Source organism: Danio rerio, chromosome 6 (assembly GCF_052040795.2).
Source record: "Danio rerio strain M-AB ecotype USA chromosome 6, GRCz13ab, whole genome shotgun sequence".
Classification (NCBI taxonomy): Eukaryota; Metazoa; Chordata; class Actinopteri; order Cypriniformes; family Danionidae; genus Danio; species Danio rerio.
Genome location: NC_141026.1, coordinates 40,221,522 through 40,244,967, shown reverse-complemented (window position 1 = coordinate 40,244,967; position 23,446 = coordinate 40,221,522). Strand labels below are relative to the sequence as shown.

The following is a 23,446-nucleotide window of genomic DNA, read 5'->3' as shown; positions in this document are numbered from 1 at the left end:
ATCCCAAACTATGAAAGCCAGTGGCGACAGTGGTGAGGAACAAAACTTTACCAATTGACAAAAGTGAAGGAAATAAAACCTTGAGAGAAACCAGGCTCAGGTGGGGACGACCATTTCTCCTCTGGTCAAACTTCTTGTGCAGAGCTGCAATCTTGGCACCGGAGGATGGAGAACACTGGATGTCCATTGTGGAGAAGCTGCAGGTGTGAGTAGATCACCGGCGGGTGTTCAGGCTGGCGTCTAACAAGTCAACAAGATGACTGAGGTATGATGATCTTTGTTCTCTATGGGAATTCTCTTTTATATTGATTGGATGATTAGTCTGATTGCTGATATACAATTTGCTGCGTTTACTATCTGTGTGTTCTTCCCTAAAACAAGTTTAAATAACTAGCTGCATTTCGTCTTTAAAATGAACTCTACAGGCGGTATGACATCATACCCTTTTGAGCTACCAGCTGACTGCTTACCTCAGCTTTTCTTCTGTTACCAGTTTGTCCAGTGGCTCGCTGCAAACATCGGAGGATTTAAGATGCAGAGCGGAGTTGAACACGTCGACATGGTTCGAGTTTAATCATTAATGATTCCAGAAAGCAGGTAAGACAAAAACAAAGGCTAAAAAATAAAATAAACAACTAAATAACAGGGTGAGAATGTAGTAATATCTGAAAACGTGGTAAAAACAGGCTTCTGTTATGTCTTTTCTTTTTCTGGAGTGCCTTTGAAAACACTTTGGTTGGGTTTAGGGAAGGAGGAGGGTAGGTCAGTCGATCAGTTAGTCAGTCAGGTCACAGCAGCCTCTGGTGGATTTACGCCAGAAGAGCAAGCATGAATGGCACTCGTGAGAGAAATTTCAGATCTCTAAAAGCATACACAGCAACCTCTGGTGGATTCGCGAAAACAAAAATTTCCTGGGACGTAATCGGTGCTCTTCAGAAATGTATATAGGAGTACATAATCAGAATGAGCTTGGGTTGCATATTTATTTTAATACTATTTTACAATATTGCTGTTTTACTGTATATATATTTAAAAATTTAAAAAACAAACTTTTTTAAAAACTCAAAATAATTATACTATTTCTATGTAAATAATTAAATGTAGACTAATAAATATCAGTCATCAGCCATTCTTAATATTCCTATTTAAAATCAATTTAATTTACAATAAACAAAAAAGATGTTTTAGTTAGGTTAGTCAACAACTGTCATTAAAGTTTTAGTTATACAGCTATTATTAATACAAATAATAATATGTTAACTTTCATGGATGGCAAATAAATGATTGTATAAAAAGTGACATCAAACGGTAAAGATTACAATTATATATATATATGTGTGTGTGTGTGTGTGTGTGTGTGTGTGTGTGTGTGTGTGTGTGTGTATTAGCAGATTTAATTTCTATAAATGGCATGACATTTAGCATACCAATATTTGTACAACACAGTACAAAAAATACAAAACTCTGTGTATTCTACATTGTGGTTTAACTGGAGCTTGAAATATTCAGTATTTATTTGTGTTGCAAGCAAAAAAGGCAGAAGTGACAGGGAGGCAAGGAAAGACAAGATAGAGAGAAAGCCAAAGAGAAAAGATGACATATGAAAGACTAGGTTCATTAAATGAAGAAGGTTCTTGGAAATAAGAGAATTAAACAGATCTTCTTAGAAGAGAAGATTAGTGACTATGTCTAACATAACCTAAATGTAATTTCTTGTTGCTAAATTCAGGTCATCTAACTTTAAAATGAGGTCACAATGAGTGCTGCCTCTCCATCTCCAAATCTTTATTTGGTCAATTTCAAATTTTATGTTTCATTTCTACATAAAACTGTAGAGTGAAGAAGTGGTAAGGCAGATATAGACTGTAGCTTTAATGAGTTAGATATGCTTTCATTCAACAACAACTGAACTATAAACAAAATGCTACCTGGCTATTTTTTAAATGGGGAGGAGTTACTCAATAGATCTGCCCTGTCTTTAAGCAGTGTTTCAGATAAAATTACATAATACATCCAACCTATGACACAGTGCATTTCAAGGTTACTTCAGGAGCTCATTAAACCACATCTGGGTTCAAAAGTTTGATGCTATACTAGTCTGCATTCATTCATGAGATCATTTAAATATTCTGAGCAAGGCCTACTTTTTTAGGTCCACTCACAGATCAATTAAATATTTAGACATTTTGAGTGCAATATTTTCATTGTGTACACTCAAAGCTTTCAAAGCTGAAACAACACCTATCAGGGAAAATCCTTGTGTTTTCTGTGTGCCCAACAAAGCTGAGTGCTGTCTACAATAACTGATCTCATTTTTATTATCCTTTACAAGATTAATGCATCCATGGCTGACCGTAAGTGAGGATGTGTATGTTTTACCTGACATATAGGCCTCTATTTTAAAAATCTGAGCACATGGTGCCGTTCTGAATACACTTTTGCTATTTTAAGAATGATGGTCTGCGTGCTCTGGGCATGGTCTAAAAGGATTGTTTCTATTCTATTACATTAAATGAGTTTTGGGTGTAACATACATTAAACCAATCACCTTTAGTAGTGATTGCAGTCATGCAATGACACATTCTTCATTTATATGGAGGACTTTGTAAGCAGAGAAACTGTATGCTTCACTGCGGTGGAAATGGATTTGCTTGTGCGGAAGGTCAAAGATCATATGAGGCAGATTTCACCAAAGCTCCCTGAGGTGAGGAAAGCATGGGAAAAAATAGTATGTTTTTTACATTCATGTTAAAAATAATAATCTTTTAAATTATAGTCTTTTAATTTTTTCTATATAAAAAAAGAAAATCTGTGCTGCTGCGCATCCCTGTGCGTGTAATAAATAATGGGTAAGTGCATTTTATTTATCCATATAATATAATACACAGTGTTGGGAAAAGATGAAAGTAATACAGTGAAATATTGAGTTATACCCCAGAAACACAACTAGTTGCATTACTTAGATAATTGGTATTGTAAGACTCCGGCCTGCCCCTCAAGTTTCTGTCTGTTTTCACAGGGAGCGAATTCTCTGTGATTCAGTTTGCCAATGTTAATTTAAATTCAGCAATTTCTTTTTTTTTTTTTTAAGCTAATTATTTAAACTGCGCTTTTATTTCACATGGACAGCACTATTTTGGTTCTATCGCGCATACTCTTGTGGCCATTTTGTTTCAACACTTTAATATCAATTAATCTCATGATGATTTCCTTCTGTTATTAAAATTATTCACATTGTAAACTCTTCAAACACACTTAGGAACTCATTTTGTGTACATGCTTGCTTATTCTGCAATGTTTTTTGCACATTTGTTTACAGATTACACAAGTTAATTACTACCAATTAATCGAACACGATTGCATGAATCTGCATTTACATATGTAACGAAACGTTCGAGGTTACAGAAGTAACCCTTCGTTCCCCGAGGAGGGGAACGGAAGTGCCATGAATGGGAGGATTCGGATCAGAAGCCGCTTATCTGGAGAGTATTGAACGGGCCAATGAATGAAATTAATTGGCAGCGTAAGCTTGCGCAGGTGTGCGACATCTGCAATTATCTCAGCATATAAGCACACCTGAAGCCAGCAGACGCCATCCTTTTAAGCTGAAGAGACTTTCAAACAGCTAAGGGACAGTCATTATGGCGACGGAATATGGCACTTCCGTTCCCCTCCTCGGGGAACGAAGGGTTACTTCTGTAACCTCGAACGTTCCCCTTCGGTTGGGGAACTTCAGTGCCATGAATGGGAGAATATGGAAAGCGCCATAATGACTGCACCTTACCAACACCCCCGATGAGGAGATAGTCAAGCAAGCGTGACGCACCCACATCATGGGGGCCGCGGTCCTCCAACGTGTCCCTGGCCCTAATTTATCCTACTTCAACAGAAGTTTTACGGATTTAGATATATTTTTTGGGAAGTCGTGAGCATCTAGATAATTCTAGGAAATACGACAGTACGTTGGGAAGATAGGGATCCCGATAGGGAGGACGCTGCGGAGGCCATCCGTTACCCAAGGGGGGGATAGATGGCAGAATTTACCTATGGACTAGCCCTAAAAAGGGGGAGTACGCATAGCAAAAGAGTGGTTAGCGGAGAGGGAAGACACGGGTCCGCCCAGGGGGGGGACTTAACCGTGGCGGAATAAGCATATGGGATCGCCTAGTGGGGATCACGCATAGCAGGCACCTATACCCAAAACGCGGGCTGACCAGCGGGCAGACCTACAACGTAGTGGGCCAGCAAGTGACTCCTCCGCTGAGTCAGTGCTGGGGGCCACGGAGGAATCTGCAGGGCTCACCTGACGGGGAACTTTACTGACAGATAAAAAAGGCGCACGTACCTCCGTGTTAGGGAGAATGGCGCCGCAAGCGTGTTTCAACACCCTACCGAGTTGTCTCCTCAATCACCAAAGGGTTACCTAATACCCTTGAGGAAACCGGCTCCACTCGCAGATTGTAAAACCTTGCAAATGTGTTGGGTGTCGCCCAGCCCGCAGCTCTACAGATGTCTGTTAGAGAGGCGCCGCGTGCACGCGCCCAAGAGGATGCAACGCTCCGAGTGGAGTGTGCACGAACTCCCGGGGGACACGGCTGACCTCGACTCGAATAAGCGAGTGAAATGGCATCCACAATCCAGTGGGATAATCTTTGTTTTGATACGGCACTTCCCTGCTGCCGACCGCCATAACAGACAAAGAGCTGCTCAGATGATCTAAAATTCTGAGTACGGTCCACATAAATGCGCAGAGCGCGAACTGGACAATTTAAAGAAAGGGCTGGGTCTGCCTCCTCCGGGGGCAGCGCTTGCAGGTTCACTACCTGATCTCTAAAGGGGGTGGTAGGAACCTTGGGCACATAACCGGGGCGGGGTCTCAGGATGACGTGAGAGTAATCCGGCCCGAATTCCAGGCACGAGTCACTGACCGAAAATGCCTCCAGGTCCCCGACCCTCTTGATGGAGGCCAACGCAACCAGCAGAGCTGTCTTCAGGGACAGAAATCTTAGAGATACTGATTCGAGTGGCTCAAAGGGATCGGATCGCAGACTCGTGAGAACGAGGGCGAGATCCCAAGAGGGCATGAGAGGGGGGCGAGATGGATTAATTCGCCTAGCACCCCTAAGGAACTGGATGACCAGGTTATGCTTTCCCACGGTGCCGCCAGCTACCGCGCTATGATAAGCGGAGATGGCGGCCACGTAAACCTTGAGAGTGGAGGGCGACAGCCTGCTGTCCAACTTCTCTTGAAGGAAAGAGAGCACAACACTAATCTGGCAATTTCGGGGGTCTTCTCTGCGAGAGACGCACCATTCAGTGAATAGACTCCACTTCAGGGCGTAGGCGCGCCTCGTGGAGGGGGCTCTAGCCTGAGTGATGGTATTAACCACCGCAGTCGGTAGGTTACCTAAGTCTTCCTCGCGTCTAGGGACCACACGTGGAGGTTCCAAAGATCGGGGCGAGGGTGCCAGATGGTGCCCTGTCCCTGAGAGAGTAGGTCCTCTCTCAAAGGGATCCGCCAGGGGAGGGCCGTCGCGAGGAGTGAGAGCTCTGATATCCAGGTCCGGTTGGGCCAAAGGGGCGCAACTAGCAGAACCTGTTCCTCGTCCTCCCTGACCTTGCACAGAAACTGCGCGAGCAGGCTCACTGGGGGAAACGCATACTTGCGCATGCCCCGAGGCCAGCTGTGGGCCAGTGCATCCGTGCCGAGAGAGCCCTCGGTCAGGGAAAAAAAACAACTGGCAGTGAGCGTTCTCGGGGGAAGCAAACAGATCGATCTGGGCCTCCCCGAATCGCGCCCATATCAGCTGAACAGACTCGGGGTGGAGTCTCCATTCTCCAGGGCGTAACAGCTGTCGTGAGAGCGCATCGGCTGCACGATTGAGCGTGCCTGGGACGTGAATGGCGCGCAGCGATTTCAGCCGCGGGTGACTCCAGAGGAGCAGACGGCGGGCGAGCTGAGACATGCGGCGAGAGCGCATACCCCCCATGCGGTTGATATACGCCGCCGCCGCCGTACTGTCCGTCCTGACCAGCACGTGTTGCCGCTCCAGCACCGGTAAAAAGCGGTGGAGAGCGAGGAACACTGCCAACAGCTCTAGGCGATTGATATGCCAATGCAGCTGGGCACCCTTCCAGAGGCCCGCAGCCGCATGCCCGCGACACACGGCCCCCCAACCCGTGTTGGAAGCGTCTGTTGAAACAACAACATGGCTGGACGCCTGTCCTAGAGGCACACCGGCCTGTAGGAACGAGGGGTCGTTCCAAGGGCTGAGGGCGCGGCGACACAGCGCAGTAACCGAGACCCGGTGTGTGCCCGCGTGCCATGCGCGTCTGGGGACCCGATCGTGAAGCCAGTGCTGAAGTGGTCTCATATGGAGCAACCCGAGCGGCGTGACGGCGGCTGCGGATGCCATATGCCCCAGGAGCCTCTGAAAGAACTTCAGTGGGACCACTAGTTTGCTGTCGAGCTCCCTCAGACAGTTCAGCAACAGGCGAGCGCGTTCCTCGGAGAGGTGCGCTACCATGGTGATCGAGTCCAGCTCCATCCCGAGAAAAGAAATCCTCTGCACGGGGGCGAGTTTGCTCTTTTCTCGGTTGACCTGAAGCCCCAGTAGGCGGAGATGCCGAAGCACCTCGTCCCTGTGCATAATCAATTGCTCCCGCGAGTGGGCTAAAATCAGCCAGTCGTCGAGATAACCGAGCATGCAAATGCCCGCGAGCCGAAGGGGCGCTAGGGCACCCTCCGCGAGTTTGGTGAAGACCCGCGGAGACAGAGAGAGCCCGAAGGGGAGGACCTTGTACTGCCACGCTCGACCCTCGAACGCAAACCGCAGAAATTGGCGGTGGCGTGGAAGAATGGAGACATGGAAATACGCGTCCTTCAGGTCTATGGCTGCAAACCAATCCCGAGGACGAACGCATTGGAGAATGCGCCTCTGCGTGAGCATTCTGAACGGCAGCTTGTGCAGACAGCGGTTCAAAACGCGCAGATCTAGGATTGGCCGTGACCCACCGCTCTTTTTGGGTACGATGAAGTATGGGCTGTAAAACCCACTCTCCATCTCGGCTGGAGGAACCGGCTCGATTGCACCCTTCGCCAGGAGGGCAGCAATCTCCTCTCGCAAGACAGGGGCGGACAGGGGGTTGACCCTGGAGAAATACACGCCCGTAAACTTGGGGGGCCGTTTCGCGAACTGAATCGCGTAACCGAGTCTGATTGTGCGTATGAGCCACCGCGAGGGGCTGGCCCGCGCTAACCAGGCAGGCAGAGCCCTCGCTAATGGAGTCATCGCTACAATCGCTGACGTACCAGCGGTGGGGCAGCGCGGAGTGGGTGTGCTGATCCGGGAAGCACGAGGGTCCCGCGGAAAAGCTGGAGGAGAGCGATTCGCTCTGGCTCCGCACCCTGACTCCGGAGAGGGGGCTGGAGGGCTGAGGGAAGGGAGACCGTCCCCCCAGCGCTCGTGAGCCACTGGCGAAGCACGTAGAGTCTGCGAGCCGGAAGGCAGCGCGTCCCGGACTGGCAGAACTCGTGCAGTCACATCCGGGGAAGGGAAAAGGTGCTCTTTTACTGATGTTTTGGTGGCACTGAAAAGTACCATTGTTATCGGGGCCCCGCCCTCCAGCGGGGAAAGAGCAAGTTTCCTCTTCTCCGGATGGCCTGTCTCAGGGACGCTTCGCGGTCCGTTTACCGGACTTAACGGCGCCCTGGGCAGGAGGGGCTGCCTGCTTTCGAGGTGAACGCCGCGCCCGCTTGGCCGGAGGCGCAGGCGGGGGCGGGGCAGCACTCGTTGGCGGGCGCCCTCGGCGAGGAAAAGCGGAGGTGGATGGCTCGGCGGGCGGAGCGGGCTTACGGCCACGCCGATAGATGACATTGCCCATCGCATCCGACTGCTCTTTCACCGCCTTGAATTCCTGGGTGAATTCACCGACGGTGTCGCCGAACAGGCCAGCCTGGGATATGGGCGAGTCAAGAAAGCGAACTTTGTCAACGTCGCGCATATCGGCCAGGTTTAGCCAGAGGTGGCGTTCCTGAACCACAAGTGTGGACATCGTCCTCCCCAGCGCACACGCGGCGGACTTAGTAGTCCGAAGAGCATAGTCGGTCGCGGTGCGCAGCTCATGTAATAAGCTTGGGTTGGACCCGCCCTCGTGCAGCTCGGCCAGCGCCTGCGCTTGGTAGCGCTGGTAGGTGGCCATCGCGTGCAAAGCAGAAGCAGCCTGGCCCGCAGCCTTATAAGCTCTGGCTCCGAGGGAGGCAGACAACCTACAGGCTTTGGACGGGAGGCGGGGCAAACCCCGCCACGTAGAGGCGCCGCGCGGACAAAGATTGACCGCGATAGCGCGCTCCACTGACGGGATCGCCTCATACCCCCTGGCAGCTCCGCCGTCAAGGGCGGTGAGGGCGGAGGCACTCGCAGCACGGGCAGAGAAAGGTGCCCTCCAGGACTGCGTGAGCCTACTGTGCACTTCCGGGAAGAAGGGGACGAGAGGCTTCGAAGGCTGTCGTGAGAGCGCATCGGCTGCACGATTGAGCGTGCCTGGGACGTGAATGGCGCGCAGCGATTTCAGCCGCGGGTGACTCTAGAGGAGCAGACGGCGGGCGAGCTGAGACATGCGGCGAGAGCGCATACCCCCCATGCGGTTGATATACGCCGCCGCCGCCGTACTGTCCGTCCTGACCAGCACGTGTTGCCGCTCCAGCACCGGTAAAAAGCGGTGGAGAGCGAGGAACACTGCCAACAGCTCTAGGCGATTGATATGCCAATGCAGCTGGGCACCCTTCCAGAGGCCCGCAGCCGCATGCCCGCGACACACGGCCCCCCAACCCGTGTTGGAAGCGTCTGTTGAAACAACAACATGGCTGGACGCCTGTCCTAGAGGCACACCGGCCTGTAGGAACGAGGGGTCGTTCCAAGGGCTGAGGGCGCGGCGACACAGCGCAGTAACCGAGACCCGGTGTGTGCCCGCGTGCCATGCGCGTCTGGGGACCCGATCGTGAAGCCAGTGCTGAAGTGGTCTCATATGGAGCAACCCGAGCGGCGTGACGGCGGCTGCGGATGCCATATGCCCCAGGAGCCTCTGAAAGAACTTCAGTGGGACCACTAGTTTGCTGTCGAGCTCCCTCAGACAGTTCAGCAACAGGCGAGCGCGTTCCTCGGAGAGGTGCGCTACCATGGTGATCGAGTCCAGCTCCATCCCGAGAAAAGAAATCCTCTGCACGGGGGCGAGTTTGCTCTTTTCTCGGTTGACCTGAAGCCCCAGTAGTGCAAAGCAAAAGCAGCCTGGCCCGCAGCCTTATAAGCTCTGGCTCCGAGGGAGGCAGACAACCTACAGGCTTTGGTAAAAAGCCTGACGGGATCGCCTCATACCCCCTGGCAGCTCCGCCGTCAAGGGCGGTGAGGGCGGAGGCACTCGCAGCACGGGCAGAGAAAGGTGCCCTCCAGGACTGCGTGAGCCTACTGTGCACTTCCGGGAAGAAGGGGACGAGAGGCTTCGAAGGCTTCGCCTTCTGGTCCTCTACGTAGCACCCATCTAGTCGGTCCGGCCGCGGAGCTGGGGGATAAACCATCTCCAACCCCACGGCCAAAGCAGCCCGGGAAAGCACGGCTAACATGTCCGCTTCAGGATCCGATTTGACAGCGCTCACCTGCCCGGAGGGGGCGAGCGGGTCCGGATCTTCGTCGGACAGTGAAAGCCCACCCTCCGATGCCGCGGAGGACATCTGATCTCCGGTGTCAGCGAGTGTGAGAGCTATCATCTGGTTAGATGGATCACTCTCACCACCCGAAGCTTGGATGGAGCGCCGTGAGGAGCGAGAGGTCCGCGAGCCCGTGGGCGGCGGATTAGCTCCCGCTGAAACCCTCAGATCTGCCCGAGCGCCCGCTGCTTTTTTAGAACAGGAGGCAACTGGGGTGGCTCGCTCTCTTGCGAAAGTTAGCCGCGATCTTAGCTGTGCAACGGTCATGGCATCGCAATGACGACATGAACCGCCCGCGAGCACCGCATTAACATGCTGGACCCCCAAACATGCAATGCAGTGATCGTGTCCATCATCCGGAGACAGGAAACCCCCGCATCCAGAAACGCACAGTCGGAGCGCCATCCTGAAAAGGACGTGCTGCACGACTGTGTTGCTCTTTTAGGAAAGTTGCAACTATACGCACCGCTCTGGAGGACCGGACCCAAAGAACCGCAGGCAAGGGAGTAACCCAGCTCGACCGTCTGCCACCGCGAAGACCCACTCTGGACCGGGAGACACACTCGTTCGCTCTGAAGTGCTGATCAGCAAGAGGAACCCTCATCGACTCACTCAGAAAGGATCTGAAGTGAAAAGGATGGCGTCTGCTGGCTTCAGGTGTGCTTATATGCTGAGATAATTGCAGATGTCGCACACCTGCGCAAGCTTACGCTGCCAATTAATTTCATTCATTGGCCCGTTCAATACTCTCCAGATAAGCGGCTTCTGATCCGAATCCTCCCATTCATGGCACTGAAGTTCCCCAACCGAAGGGGAACCACCCTGACTCATTTAACTTCATTTTATGTTTACCAACCATATTTCTCATATCCACAGAGAAGAAACAAGTCAATGCAAGCTCTGGCAGTCGTTATTGAACTCTGACCAGGGGTTCAAACAACGACGTAACTGGTGGCCGAACTATCATAGTATGATGCATCGTTTGAGAAAATAATTTTTTCGTTGTATTAAGAATATATTGTATTAAGAATATATTGTTTTACACGCACATGCATAAAAAAAACAATATTAATATTGGTAAAAACATGCACTCGTTTTCTATATTAATTTAAATAAATGTAAATGCCAGATATAGGGCCTATGTTTCCTTTACAAATATTATTGAAAACATTACATATTTTATTTTAAATTATATCACACAAAAGCTAACACGTATTTTAATATCATTTATAAATCTTATAAATAAACAATGAGGCTGTTTAATACGAAATTTAATTTAATATTTATTAGCAAATGCAAAAAAAATTAATAATGAAGATGATGATTATGTAAGATATTGTTTATTTATTTTTATTTTTTGTACTTTTACAAATTGACACATGCAAACCATTGCAGAAATGTTCTAACCAACAGGCCCATGTCATATACAGTACAGATACTTACTAGAAATTAAAAGCATTAACGTATGCTATGTTTTTTCACAAGCTTTGGAGACATAACATAAATGCCGCTTATAAATAATAGCTTACCTACTGTACAGCTTTCGTCATGAGCCACAGCTGTGTTTAGAATGACATCAATGTTTTTAAAGTGCACTGCAAAGGGAGCACAATGGTAAACATGAAGATTGCTAAAACTGAACTGTAAATATACTTTGAAAGAAAATTACATCTAAGAGTGATGACTTTAATACTTTTTTTCAATAATTCCAAATTTAAAGGAAAAAATATTCTAAACAAATAGGGCATAGGAGGGATAACTAGGAATAGAACACAGCCAGGAACTGCAATATGTTTCTAACTACAGCGATAGAGGTGTAGTGGCAAGCAAGCAAGTTTGCGATGCCGTTTGTGAATGTTTGCTGGAATGATTGATTTGGGAAACAACAAATCAACAAACTATGTTTTTAACAACAAAACTTGCGACTTTAGTTGGCTAACCATGGTTTTTGGAAATGCACTGTTCAACATCTTTTACACACTAAGCGCTCTCTACAGGATACACAAAAACTACTTTGAGATTACCTCAACAATACATTAATGAATTCAAAATACAATTATTTACCTGTTTAATTTTTGTAGGGGGGGTACTTGATATATATATATATATATATATATATATATATATATATATATATATATATATATATATATATATATATATATATATATATATATATACGTACATACAAATATGTACATGTACACATTATATATTAATTGACCCTTTACACATTCAGTATTAATTCCACTCTGGCAAGTTTGAACTATTTTGAAAATTGACCATGTCATGTCTGTGTAGGAACAGCTGATAGTGGCCATAGCAATGACAAACAGCAGAGGATTGGGAGTTCACAAACTTAACTTTAAATTCAACCAGAGAGATACAGTAAAGGCCATAAAAAGTGTTTACAACAACACACATTTAAATACATATTTTGCAAACTACAGAAAACAAAGAGCTACCCTTTTAACAGACTTTGTGATCTGGAGGAAGAAGAAACTGGTCTATATGAACTGTGTACTGACAAAGTCCCTGTCAAGATCCCATACATAATAGTCTTTGCTGATCCTTCCTTTAATAACAAACAGCCGGCGAATCCCGCACTGCAGGGTGGGTTATTGTATTAATCATCAGGAAAATGACAGGAACAAACACAGCACTAGGTTGGCTATACTGTGGTATTGTTGTGAAAAAGAAATTTAACCATTTATTTCCCACAGCCGTGATCTTAATCTTCGAGTCATGATCAACCCCTCCTCCCTTTTCACTAATGTCTGACAGGAAGGGCGGGTTCATGTTTTACCGAATCTGGCACCTCATATTTGGCGATGTCTCATATCAATGTCAATACTACCAGGCAAAAGATTTGAACACAAGATAACTCATTTATTCAACTCTAAGTTGACTTTCCTTTGTAGATCAATAGTTTTAAACATGGTGCACCTTTAGATTTAAACCTCAGCAGGATGTTTTTGTAATGGTTAGTATTTGGTTTTCTTTGCGTTGTGTATAGTAATAATCAGATCTGACACCAAATCAAGCCTGGTATAGTTCGCTTTATTCTGGAAAACAAATTAAAAACATAGTGATCAGTTCCAGCAGCCTAACATGGCATCCACAGCCACTCTCCTGGCTGGTGCGAATAGTAATCAAGAAAACATATTAAATCATATACCTGGTAAGCAGATTCAAAATCAGTTCCAGTAGTCAAACATGGCGCCCTGCAATGATGGGTGCATATTAATCATTTTAAAGTTGTAGTCAAGAAGAGAAAGATACATTGTGAATAATAAAAACAAAAATAGGTATTTTACAAGAGCACTTACCACGAACACTCTCTTGGCTGGCATAAATAGTAATGACCTGTCTGGAATTAGTTTAAAACATGCCACCAACCAATGAACAGAAGGGGGTTACATAAAAGAAAAGCAAGTGGAAGTATTTTTTAACCCATTACATTTTTATTCACCTTGAGCTGTGTTAAACACCACATAGAAGATAGGAACAATCATAATAGGGGCTCTTTAATGCATATTTAAGTATGTTAACTAATTACTTAGAAAAGTAACATTATTACATAACCTGAGTTACTTGTAATCTGCCTCACATAATGCAATCCTCAGTGAAATTTTTGTACTGTCAAAAGAGGGGCTAACCTTGCAAATCATATGCAGAGAATCCAGCCAATAAATAAATAAATGTGTCTGTTTGACAATTGAAAGATTTTGGCAAACCTTGGCTGGCCCCATGCAACTGAAGGGAAGACTAATGAGAGCGTCATCAATATGGATGTCACAGTGACTAGACTGCTTTCGCTGCCAGTGACATGACTTGTGAGCCTGTGTCTGTGAAGCCCCCCAAAACACCCTCTCACAACAACAGCAACACACACGACATGCCATTGCTGTAGCCATGGATACAAGAAGAGCTTCAACATTAGCCACAGGGATTTGGAGAAAACTCGTTCAAAACTGTCAATCATCCACTTGTGAAGTCACAACTTGTTATGCACTAAACGTGTATTTTAACAAAATAATAGTAGGATTTAATTCTGAATCGGATAATAGCCAATAATAATAATAATAATTTTTGAAAATTTATTAATTGTGACTAATTTTGCCATAAAACTACCATTTTTAAAATCTGTTTGTTTGTTCTCTACACTCTCAGAAATAAAGGTACACGAGCTGTAACTGGTGTGTTACCTTTTCAAAAGGTACAAATTTGTACTGAGGTCCATATTAATACCTCAAGGGTGCATATTAGTCAGGGCTCAAAATTGCGAGCATTTTGGTCACATATTAGCCCAAAATTTCATCTGTGTGACCTTATAATATATTTGGGAGCATTTGTGTGACTACATATAAGGGTTGTAGTGCGACCTTTTGATTTTCTTTAAAAATGTGCTGAATCGATTGTAGCTGTCAATCACTCAAGGCTTGACAGGGAGCTTTTGTGCCTGCAGGAAATGCAAACGGCTGAAGAGTAAAAAGTACGCAGGTTTGTAAACCCCACCTAAAGTTCCAAATAATGGTGCAGATGACAGCAATCAAGTGGTAAATGTTGATCCGCCAGCCGAGAGTGGCTCAAGTATTCAAGTGTGGCTCAAGTGTTTTTGGAGAAGGTGCCCGAATCTCGATGCAATGTATTCACTGGGTTTTAAGCGCAAATGTAAAATCTACACATCATTGCCAAAGAAGCTCGCCTTTACTAAGTTTAAACTTAATCTGCGGCTCATAACAAGGAACGGTATTGCACAGGTGGTCATTACAAGAATCCTGCTCATATATTGGTTGGGTTGACTCACCTGCTTTCCACAAACACAAAAAAATAAAAATCAGCTCATAACAAGACTGAGCATTTAAAATGACACAAACCGAAATCAAAACTTTTAAAGAGTGATAGAAGTGAGACTTTTCTTACTTTCTTTTGTCCATTCTTTCTTGATGTTTGTTGTTTTTCTATTTAGTTACTAACTAAAAAAAACAGTTTTGAGCTTTCAGCATTGAATTAAATGATTTATTATAATATTTTATTTGTTTTGTAGCAGAAATATTATTTATTAAATTGACATGCATATAAAAACAATATTGCAAAATAAATATTTCTTACTGCAATGCTTCATTTTTGCTTGATGCAAACCATAAATTTATTTTTCATAAAGTAACAGACTTTTTATAGCAGGTAACTCAATCAAGCACATTCAAGGCAGCATAATAATGAGAAATGTAATTCATTGTTTGTATTATTGTCATTTATATCATCATTAATCTTTAATAATTATTAGACATACATTTTGGAATTATTGCACACAAATATCAATGTCATCTCAGCATTAGTTAAATAGTGGTTTCTGGTTTTGTTAGTTCTTATCCGCTTGTTAAGTAATGACGTGTTGGTGACGTATGTAATACTGTTTCCGGGTCCAAGCCGCAACTCATTTGAGTTGAGAAACTATTTGTTTATGATCACTTTTAATTAATTTCACACATTAAAGTTAATTTTATAGAAAGTCATAGTGTACACAACAATCTCTGGGCTTGCTGCATCACAAATACCAAAACTTTAACAGTTTATAAAAAAATGAATCACTTTCTGGCCATCGGATATTAGGCATGGACATATATATTGCGATCGTGATTTTCGAAAGTATTACATCCCTTTTGTAAACGTTTATAATTACCACTTCATGAGTGTCCCTATACATTGTAATAGAGCGCTTGGAACCGGAAGCCACTTTGTGTGACGTCACACTTAACAAGCGGTTTGATGTTGTTTTCAAATACAATAAATCCCTTAAAATACAATTTGCAATGGTGCTCGTTCATTTTTGGTGGGTGCTCCTACATTTTTCTTGTGCTCCTAAATATTTAAAGTTAGGAGCACCGGTGCTGCCAAGTAAAAAAGTTAATTTCGAGCCCTGTTAATACCCAAAGCATACAAAACTGTTCCTCTTAACATTTGTTGACCCTTCAAAAACAATTGTGTACCTTCTGAAAAGGTATAACCTAGTGACAGCTCTTGTACCTTTATTTCTGAGAGTGCAGGATTAAAGCTGTTTGCTTGCAAAATATGCTTTTGTGGCAAAAAGCCACGGAATAAGTGTGATGAACATTAACCCTTACAGCTACCCTCTTGTTAGAGTGTTAGCCTGATCTGTTTGGTGATTATTTGGAGAAGAATGAGCTCTGAAAGCATATGGTGTTTTAGGCTGAATTTCAAAGGTCATCTCTGGAAACATGCAGAGGTTGCTGACTGACAGCACCAACACTGATCTCATCTTGTGTCTTATTACTTTGCACTTCTACAGGCCAAGGTTCGATCATTCAGATACCTTCCACTGAGTTTCCCCTAAGCTCCAAACCCAACTTCTTAATTACAGTCGACATAACCCATTTAATCCCATTCTAATTAATACAGGACTCAGCATGCAGTAGTATTGGGGGGAGAAGGGCAATGAAAATTAGACACAGACTACAATCAGGGAGAGAGCAAACTCGGTCAGAGAGCTGAAAGGACAATTACAGTATCTGTCTTGGTAGAACAAAAGAGTAACAGTTTAATTCACATTGTAAAACCGCCGTGTCAGGCAAAGCCTCCTACACAGCTTACTGGGTATTTTTCCTATTCAACATCATGCATAATGGTGCCAAAATAAAGGAGATTACAGATTAGTCAAATGTTACATTCAAATGCAAATCAGGATACTGTATGTTTATGAATGCTTCTATATGCTTCCAAAGAGCATCATTCATTATCCAGCTTGCTCTCTCTGCCCTTTGTGATTTGCCAGTGCGTAAATATAGAGCAAATTAGATTCAGCAGAGAGTTTACTTTAATGCATGACACTTTTAGTTTCAGATTCTGCACCATTGTCACAAAGTAAAACTTTTGCCAAATAATAACATGCATACATTTTTAATTTTCTTGATTATTTGACCGCCTAAAAACATGAGATATCTTCATCTACTGTCATTTTCTTCAATTAAATGGCACCTTTGATGAAAATCATCTTTGGGAAGCTGTTTGGTCAGAACTGTGTGTATAGATATAATGTGTCCACAGTCATATTGGAGGGATAGAAAAACAATAAGTCTCTTTTAAAATTTCTTGGCGTTAAAATAGGATCCAAATCGCTCCCATTTTGAGGCCGACCGCAATGTAATGTAGAAGTGTGGTTTCCCAGCCCACTGAATTGATTGAGAGCTGCATATTAACATGTCTCCATAGTAACATGTATCATCATATCAACAAAACAGGACATGCGCAAAGGAACTGGGATTAAAAGAACTGTTCAGAACTGTTCACCTGATGATGACATGTGATCATCAACCATCATCAAATGTGATCAAGAGTGAGTTTTACAAGTTTAATGTTTTAAAACTGTGCATGTTTAAAAAGAATTACAGTGATTAACTTCAACTTTACTTCATCATCACAGCCGTTTCAGTACAATTCTAAATGAAGACGCTTCAATTCCAGTTTTTCAATTCCATAAATTAGGTTTATTTTGTACATTAACATCACAAACATCCATACAGCACTGTTTATTAACATGTATCCTTTTACATTTGCAGTGTGTGTGTCTGTGTGTGTGTGCGTGTGAACTTTGTAATGTGACTCATTGTTGCAGAATGGCTTGGATGAACTCCACAACAAATACATCAAATAATCATATATATATATATATATATATATATATATATATATATATATATATATATATATATATATATATATATATATATATATATATAGACTTTTGAAAATGATTGTTTTTATCCATTTCTCAGTGAATATAGGCAGTTTATTTTAGTGCATTTAAATAAAACAGATTTAATAAACAGATATATTTAATTATATTAAAATAATATTTTAGTCACCAAACATACTTAGAAATTGAAAGATAATACAATAAAATTCAGGCTAAATATTGCAACAACAACAAAATTACAACCTACAAAATTTCAACTACATTTTTCAGTTTTTTTTTTTTTTTTTTTTTTAAGTTATTTTGTTAGATAAGCTCCTGATTTGGCTTCACAACTGAGTAATATAATGTGAATGCACAAATACATTATTGTATAGTTTCCTATTAAAATTATGAATTTAAAATATAAATTTGTAAGGGGTGTACTTATATATATGCTGAGCACTGTACTAGTTCATCTAAAAAATATTCGTTATGTTTTGTTTTCTGTGCAGTAACAAATTACTTACAGCTCAGGTGATTGGTTCCAAGTTCTGCTTTTGCACAAGAAGCTTAAACTTGCTACTGTACTAATGTAAACTACTGCACTACTGTAGCCGGAATCAGTATCCCACCTGGAAAAAACCTGGCACTCATGTTATGCTCTGCAAACTCTCGATTCCTATGTTTAAGGTAAACAAGCTGAGCTTAGACCTACAGTTCTGTAAAAGCATCTATACCTATGAACAGGAAAGAAGGGCATCTGCTCCACACATAGAGCTAGACTGCTTTAGCAGTGAGTGACATTTGACAAGCTCAGGCAACACTTTCGGTTATCCTTTCACATGCAAGACTTAGTAGTGATTCACAGACTACAGCTAAAACTACTGGAATATCAGGTTGGAAAAGAGCCAAATGTTTCCTTCCCTCAGGGAGCAGCCCTCAAACAAGCGTAAAGCACATAGATTAGATAGTGGGTGATGTAGCACCACAATAATGACTCATTCAGTGCTAACTAACGTTAATCAATGCTGGCAGCTGGGTTGCAGAACCAGCTCTTTAAATGGCATTTACATTGCATATTAAGCCTTGGAACTCTAACCTGAAAGAAAGAAACTGAAAGGGGCATGCTGAAATGAAGGACCAAATTGCATCAGTTTAGCTGTAATGAAATTGTATCTTCACGTGCTTTGTTGCCACCACCCAAAAGCCTGTTTAAGTCTTTGATAATGCAATTTCCTGCCAACCTTACTGCCTCAGAGAGATGTAATTTTCACTTGAAACAGGAAAGAAACAGAAACAATGCCATGTATTTATGTTTTTCCCCTTTGAAATAAAATGAAAAACAGTCCTTTGAGGGCACTGTACCAATTGTGAGATTCCCAAAGGACTGACATGGCAAGACCGCAAAACAATTCGAAAGCAGGACTCGTCGGCTTTACTTTCAATCAAAATTCTGCAACAACAAAAGTTTCTGTTTTCCATACTCATGAAAACATTTGTGAGACACAACTGAGACACATCTGTTTTTTGAATGTCAGTGAAAAAAAAAATAGCCACCATCAGGACTTAGACGCACTGGGATGCTGTTTTTGCACGTCAGTGTTTATGAATAGATTACATCAAAAATAACACGAGTAATCTTGACAACCTGTACATTAGTCTAAAGCTACAGCCCTCAAGCAGCCATTGCAGCTAGTTTTTTTTCAATAGGAAGCTTGTAAAGAATGTATTTGCAAATTTTGATATTTGGAGTGAATATCGTAATAACAAGACACATGCATTCATTGCTGTACATCAGGGTTTATTTTGAAAGGTAAGATTCCACAGAACAACATCCCATAAAACACATTTAGTTAATACTGTTAAATTATGGATGGTTATTTGTTTGTTTATGTCACCGTTTCTGCTGGAGACCAGGGGCCTCATGTACGAAGACTTGCGTTGAAATCAAACTAAAGCATTGCTTATGCACAAAGATGTAAATTTGCGTACGCAGAAAAAAATTCAGATGTATGAAACATTGCGTTCGCAGAATCACAAGCATATTCTCTTTGTACATCTTAACGTGAATTAACGTGAAACTGAGCGCACGTGAACGAGCGCAAAACCCCTCCCTGCCTCCTCCCCCAAATAAATATGGTAATGACTCTACTTTGGCAAAACCAAATGAAAAAGCAATGGCAAAAGCAAGCAAAAGAGAAACTATGAACAGAATGTGAATTGGAGGTGCTCCTTTCAGAGGTAGACCAGAGAAAAACTTTGTTATTTGCAAGTTTGTCCTCTGAAATTTATAACAAAAAAAATAGAGTTGGAGAGTTCAGCTGACACGGTTAACGCAGGGGGGTTTGAACATCGCAATGTGAGAGAATTAAAAAAGAAATGGTCAGATGTAAAGGTGTAAAAAAATTTTAGTGTCTATTTAGGCTAAGTTGGAATGAGCTAGTTGAGTGATTCCTGTCCATCACCGATTGATGGATAGAGACAACAAAACCAAAGAGAGCGGCAAACAGCACCGTCAGTGGCGTAGCTTATAAACTGCATGGCAACATGTTTTGACTCAATTGATCATGGACCCGGTTAGAATCCAGCATTTGATGAACTCATTCTTTTTTTTTGCCCACTGCAAATTAGACTTTGCCTACTCTTCATCATAAGGAAGACAAGTATGAATCATTAGGAAGTGCGTGTATTATGTTAAGCACATTTGAGCATCACATATTATTTGTACTTTTATTGAAGTAAAATGTTTTCGATTCACGTATGCAAATTCGTCATCAGATGGCGCCTTTATAGCAATGTGCATGCAGTAGATCGCTCAGATTACATTGAGAAAACTGGCGAATGCTTCAAATAGTGCTTTAATGTTTGGCTGGTCAACTGTATGGTATGGAAACCTTATATACCTGCTAGACATGCAGATGATCCCGTCTCATACAGCTGCCAATGCACGACTCAAAGATACTTTGTAGTGTGCAATTTAACATAATTGTCTCTAGGAGTCGCCAATGGAAATAAAACAAACACATCCAAGAAATACACGTACGCCAGACATGAAGTTGGCTAGGACCAATGCACATTCTCACGTTCATTTCATCGTTAATAAATCCAAGCGTGAGCGTGAAACCTGGCGTATGCAAAGTTTACAGTATGTGCGTACTCAGCGTTGATTCATGAGGCCCCTGTTGTTTACATTGTTTACTATGTTACTTACACACAAAAACGGCATCTTTGTAGTAAAAAGCAAGTCGATGTCATAGCTTACAGAGTTACAGATAAAATAAGACCACACACTGAATAAACAAAGCTGTCGAGTGTTTTGTTGTTCTGCATATTGTATTCTATCTGTCAGTCAGCCACTATCTAGTATGACTGATGGAGAATTTAGCCAATGGGTTTATTTCATTAAAAAGTTTGTGAAAAAACTTGGACAGAAATACAACAAATAAAATTACATGATAATATGCACAAAAGGGATCTGAGCATTTTTTACTAGGTCCAAATTGTGCCCAGCAACTGGATTAGAGCCAGGGCTTGTGGTTTGCTACTGACAGCAGTGGTCAAAAGTAACAAACAGTGCTCTAAAGAGGCACAAACTGGTAACAGGGTGTTTGGTGCCAAGTCTCAATGATCAATGCACAGGGTCAACAAAAACTATCCTGCCTGGTCCCGAGTCAAGAGAAGGTTCCTGCGGCACACAGTTTTAATGATGGTTAAGGGAGGAAAGTGACTCTGCTGTGCTGCCACAGACCAATAATCAGACCAGATCGTCTGAACCCTCTCCACCTTTAAAAAAGCGTACAGTGAACAAGCAGGTGTTAGAACTGAACAATGAAAGGTTACCTGCATCTGATGAGTGGCAATTTCTTTAACATCACATGGACAGCTGTGTGGATGAAGGACAACAACAAGTCAGTATAGGGAGTGTGATGCTCTCTGGTCAATGTTCTGATGGAAAACCCTGGGCATGAGGGAAAATTCGACATGTTCTTCCCGCCTTAAATCTGCATGAAACAGAAGTTGCTTTTGATTCAGTATGTTGATGTACTTCCGACTAAAATGGAATATTGTATAGAGGGTGGGGCTTGCACAACATTTCTTTAAAGCAAACTAACAATAAGAGGGGAGTAGTTAAAAAAATATTGTGACAGAAGCAATCACACTGGCACTTCAAACACAAATGTAAATGGTCAGACTTTGATTAAAGATTACCAAAACATTTTTTTTTCAGTGGATTACTGTTGAAAGTGAATTTTGTTAACTTAAATAAGAACAATAAATGCTAGTAAAAAATAAATAAATAAATTGTGATTTCACAAGGACTTTAACATTATTGCAGACAGATAGAACACTGATGGAATGACCACTTGCACAGAATAATGCACATTGGTACACTGATAACATTTTGGTGCCACAAAAAAAAAACATGGTACACACACACACACACACACACACACACACACACACACACACACACACACACACACACACAAAATGCAATTATAAAGTGTTAAGTGTGAACCATAATGTCATAAGACGTTAATATAAGGTTAGATTTAGGTCGCCAGCATCTAAGGACAATGCTATTTTGACGACCAATAGCAATGTTAAATGACGTTGATATTTGGTTAATATTAGGTTGTGTTGGAAACTGACCAAAATCTGTCTGATGTTGGACATCGACGTCAACCTGATTTTCAATTCCAAACAAGATGCAACATCCCATGACGTTGGGGTACAATGTTAATCTGACGTCAAGTTGACGTTCTGTGTCTTCTAGGAGAAACACTCTTTACTCCAATCTCTAAAAAACAGAATAAAATAAAAATAAATAAACTTCCTTACTCTTAATTCTCTTAGCCCTAACTGTTAGCAGTTCCTGTGTATACTGCCTCTTCTCTTCTTATTGATTTGCTGAATATTGCCTCAATTGTGAGTCATTTTGGATAAAAGCTTCTGCTGAGTGACTAAGGGTAAACTCACACTTGGTACAGTTGCCTTGACCCCTGTCGAAGTGCGAAGTCGCAATAGATCCACCACTTTTGACGCTGATAAATGTTCATAAAGTCATCATCAGCAAGAGGTTTGCGTCCATTGAAAAGTAAGAATAATTAATGAATCCATATGAAACAGTCCCTCAAAAGTGACGCTACAACGAAAAAAAAATACAGTGCCAAAGCCCAACCAAACCGTGATCTGGCACACCTCTTTCAAATGCACACGGCCCGATTTGGAGAACTCACACTTAAACGAACCGGGAAACACTTCTGGGCATGGTTTAGATAGCCTACTGTGAGTACACCCTAAATAAAAATATAAACATAAATGTGCTAGAGACCCAAGGACAACTTCAGATGTCTTGTAGAGTGCATGCAAAGCTGTTTAATCCAATGATTTACACACAACTTCAAAGATTGAATTTGGACTAAAATAAAAGTTGGAAATGGCATGTAAATATATTAGCTCTCCAACTGGAGGAAAATGAAAACCACAAGAGTGGATCCATGCACAGCCTCAAGCTCTCCATTAGTGACAATCCTGAACTGAGAAGTAGAGCAGTCAGAAATATCCCTGTGCATTTTGCGCTTTTTTGAGCCCTAATCTGCTACATTACATGTTTACTCATTCCCTAGATGGACCAATAATCCTGTTACCAATCTTGGCCCCTTGCGGTAATTTATTTTTATCTCAGTTGTCAGCCGAATTAAAAAAAAAAAAAATAGAGAATTTAAAGGACAGACTTGATTGCTATAACTAAACCAGTAAACAAAGTTATAGTGCAGTTATAGTAATAAGGCATTATCTGGCACAACAAACGCTTTTCAAAGGTTATACATTTCGTACACCCCTCACAAATCTATCTTTTAAATTCATATTTTTAATAGGATATAATGCAGTATTATATTTGTGCATATACATTAGATTAGTCAGCACTGAAGCACAAATCTGGAGCTTATCAAACAAAATATCTTACGATAACAGTCCAAAAACTAGTACACCCAAATTTATGTTATAGAAAATTTTTTTAAAAAGAGGTATAAAATAAAAAA

The 23,446-nt window shown here is 42.6% G+C and overlaps 1 protein-coding gene across 1 annotated transcript in view; it reads right to left on the bottom strand.

Annotated features, from left to right (window-relative positions):
* Positions 1 to 4,026: 4,026 nt before the first annotated feature.
* Positions 4,027 to 23,446, bottom strand: part of LOC147836428 (uncharacterized) — a 719,152-nt gene continuing 699,732 nt past the window's right edge. Inside the window, exons 2-3 of the mRNA XM_087257612.1 lie at positions 9,466 to 10,525; positions 4,027 to 8,464 (exon numbers count right to left, since the gene is read on the bottom strand). Coding sequence (XP_087113738.1) covers positions 4,389 to 7,889 — 3,501 coding nt within the window. The 5' untranslated portion in view covers positions 7,890 to 8,464; positions 9,466 to 10,525 and the 3' untranslated portion in view covers positions 4,027 to 4,388. The remainder of the gene's footprint in view (positions 8,465 to 9,465; positions 10,526 to 23,446) is intronic.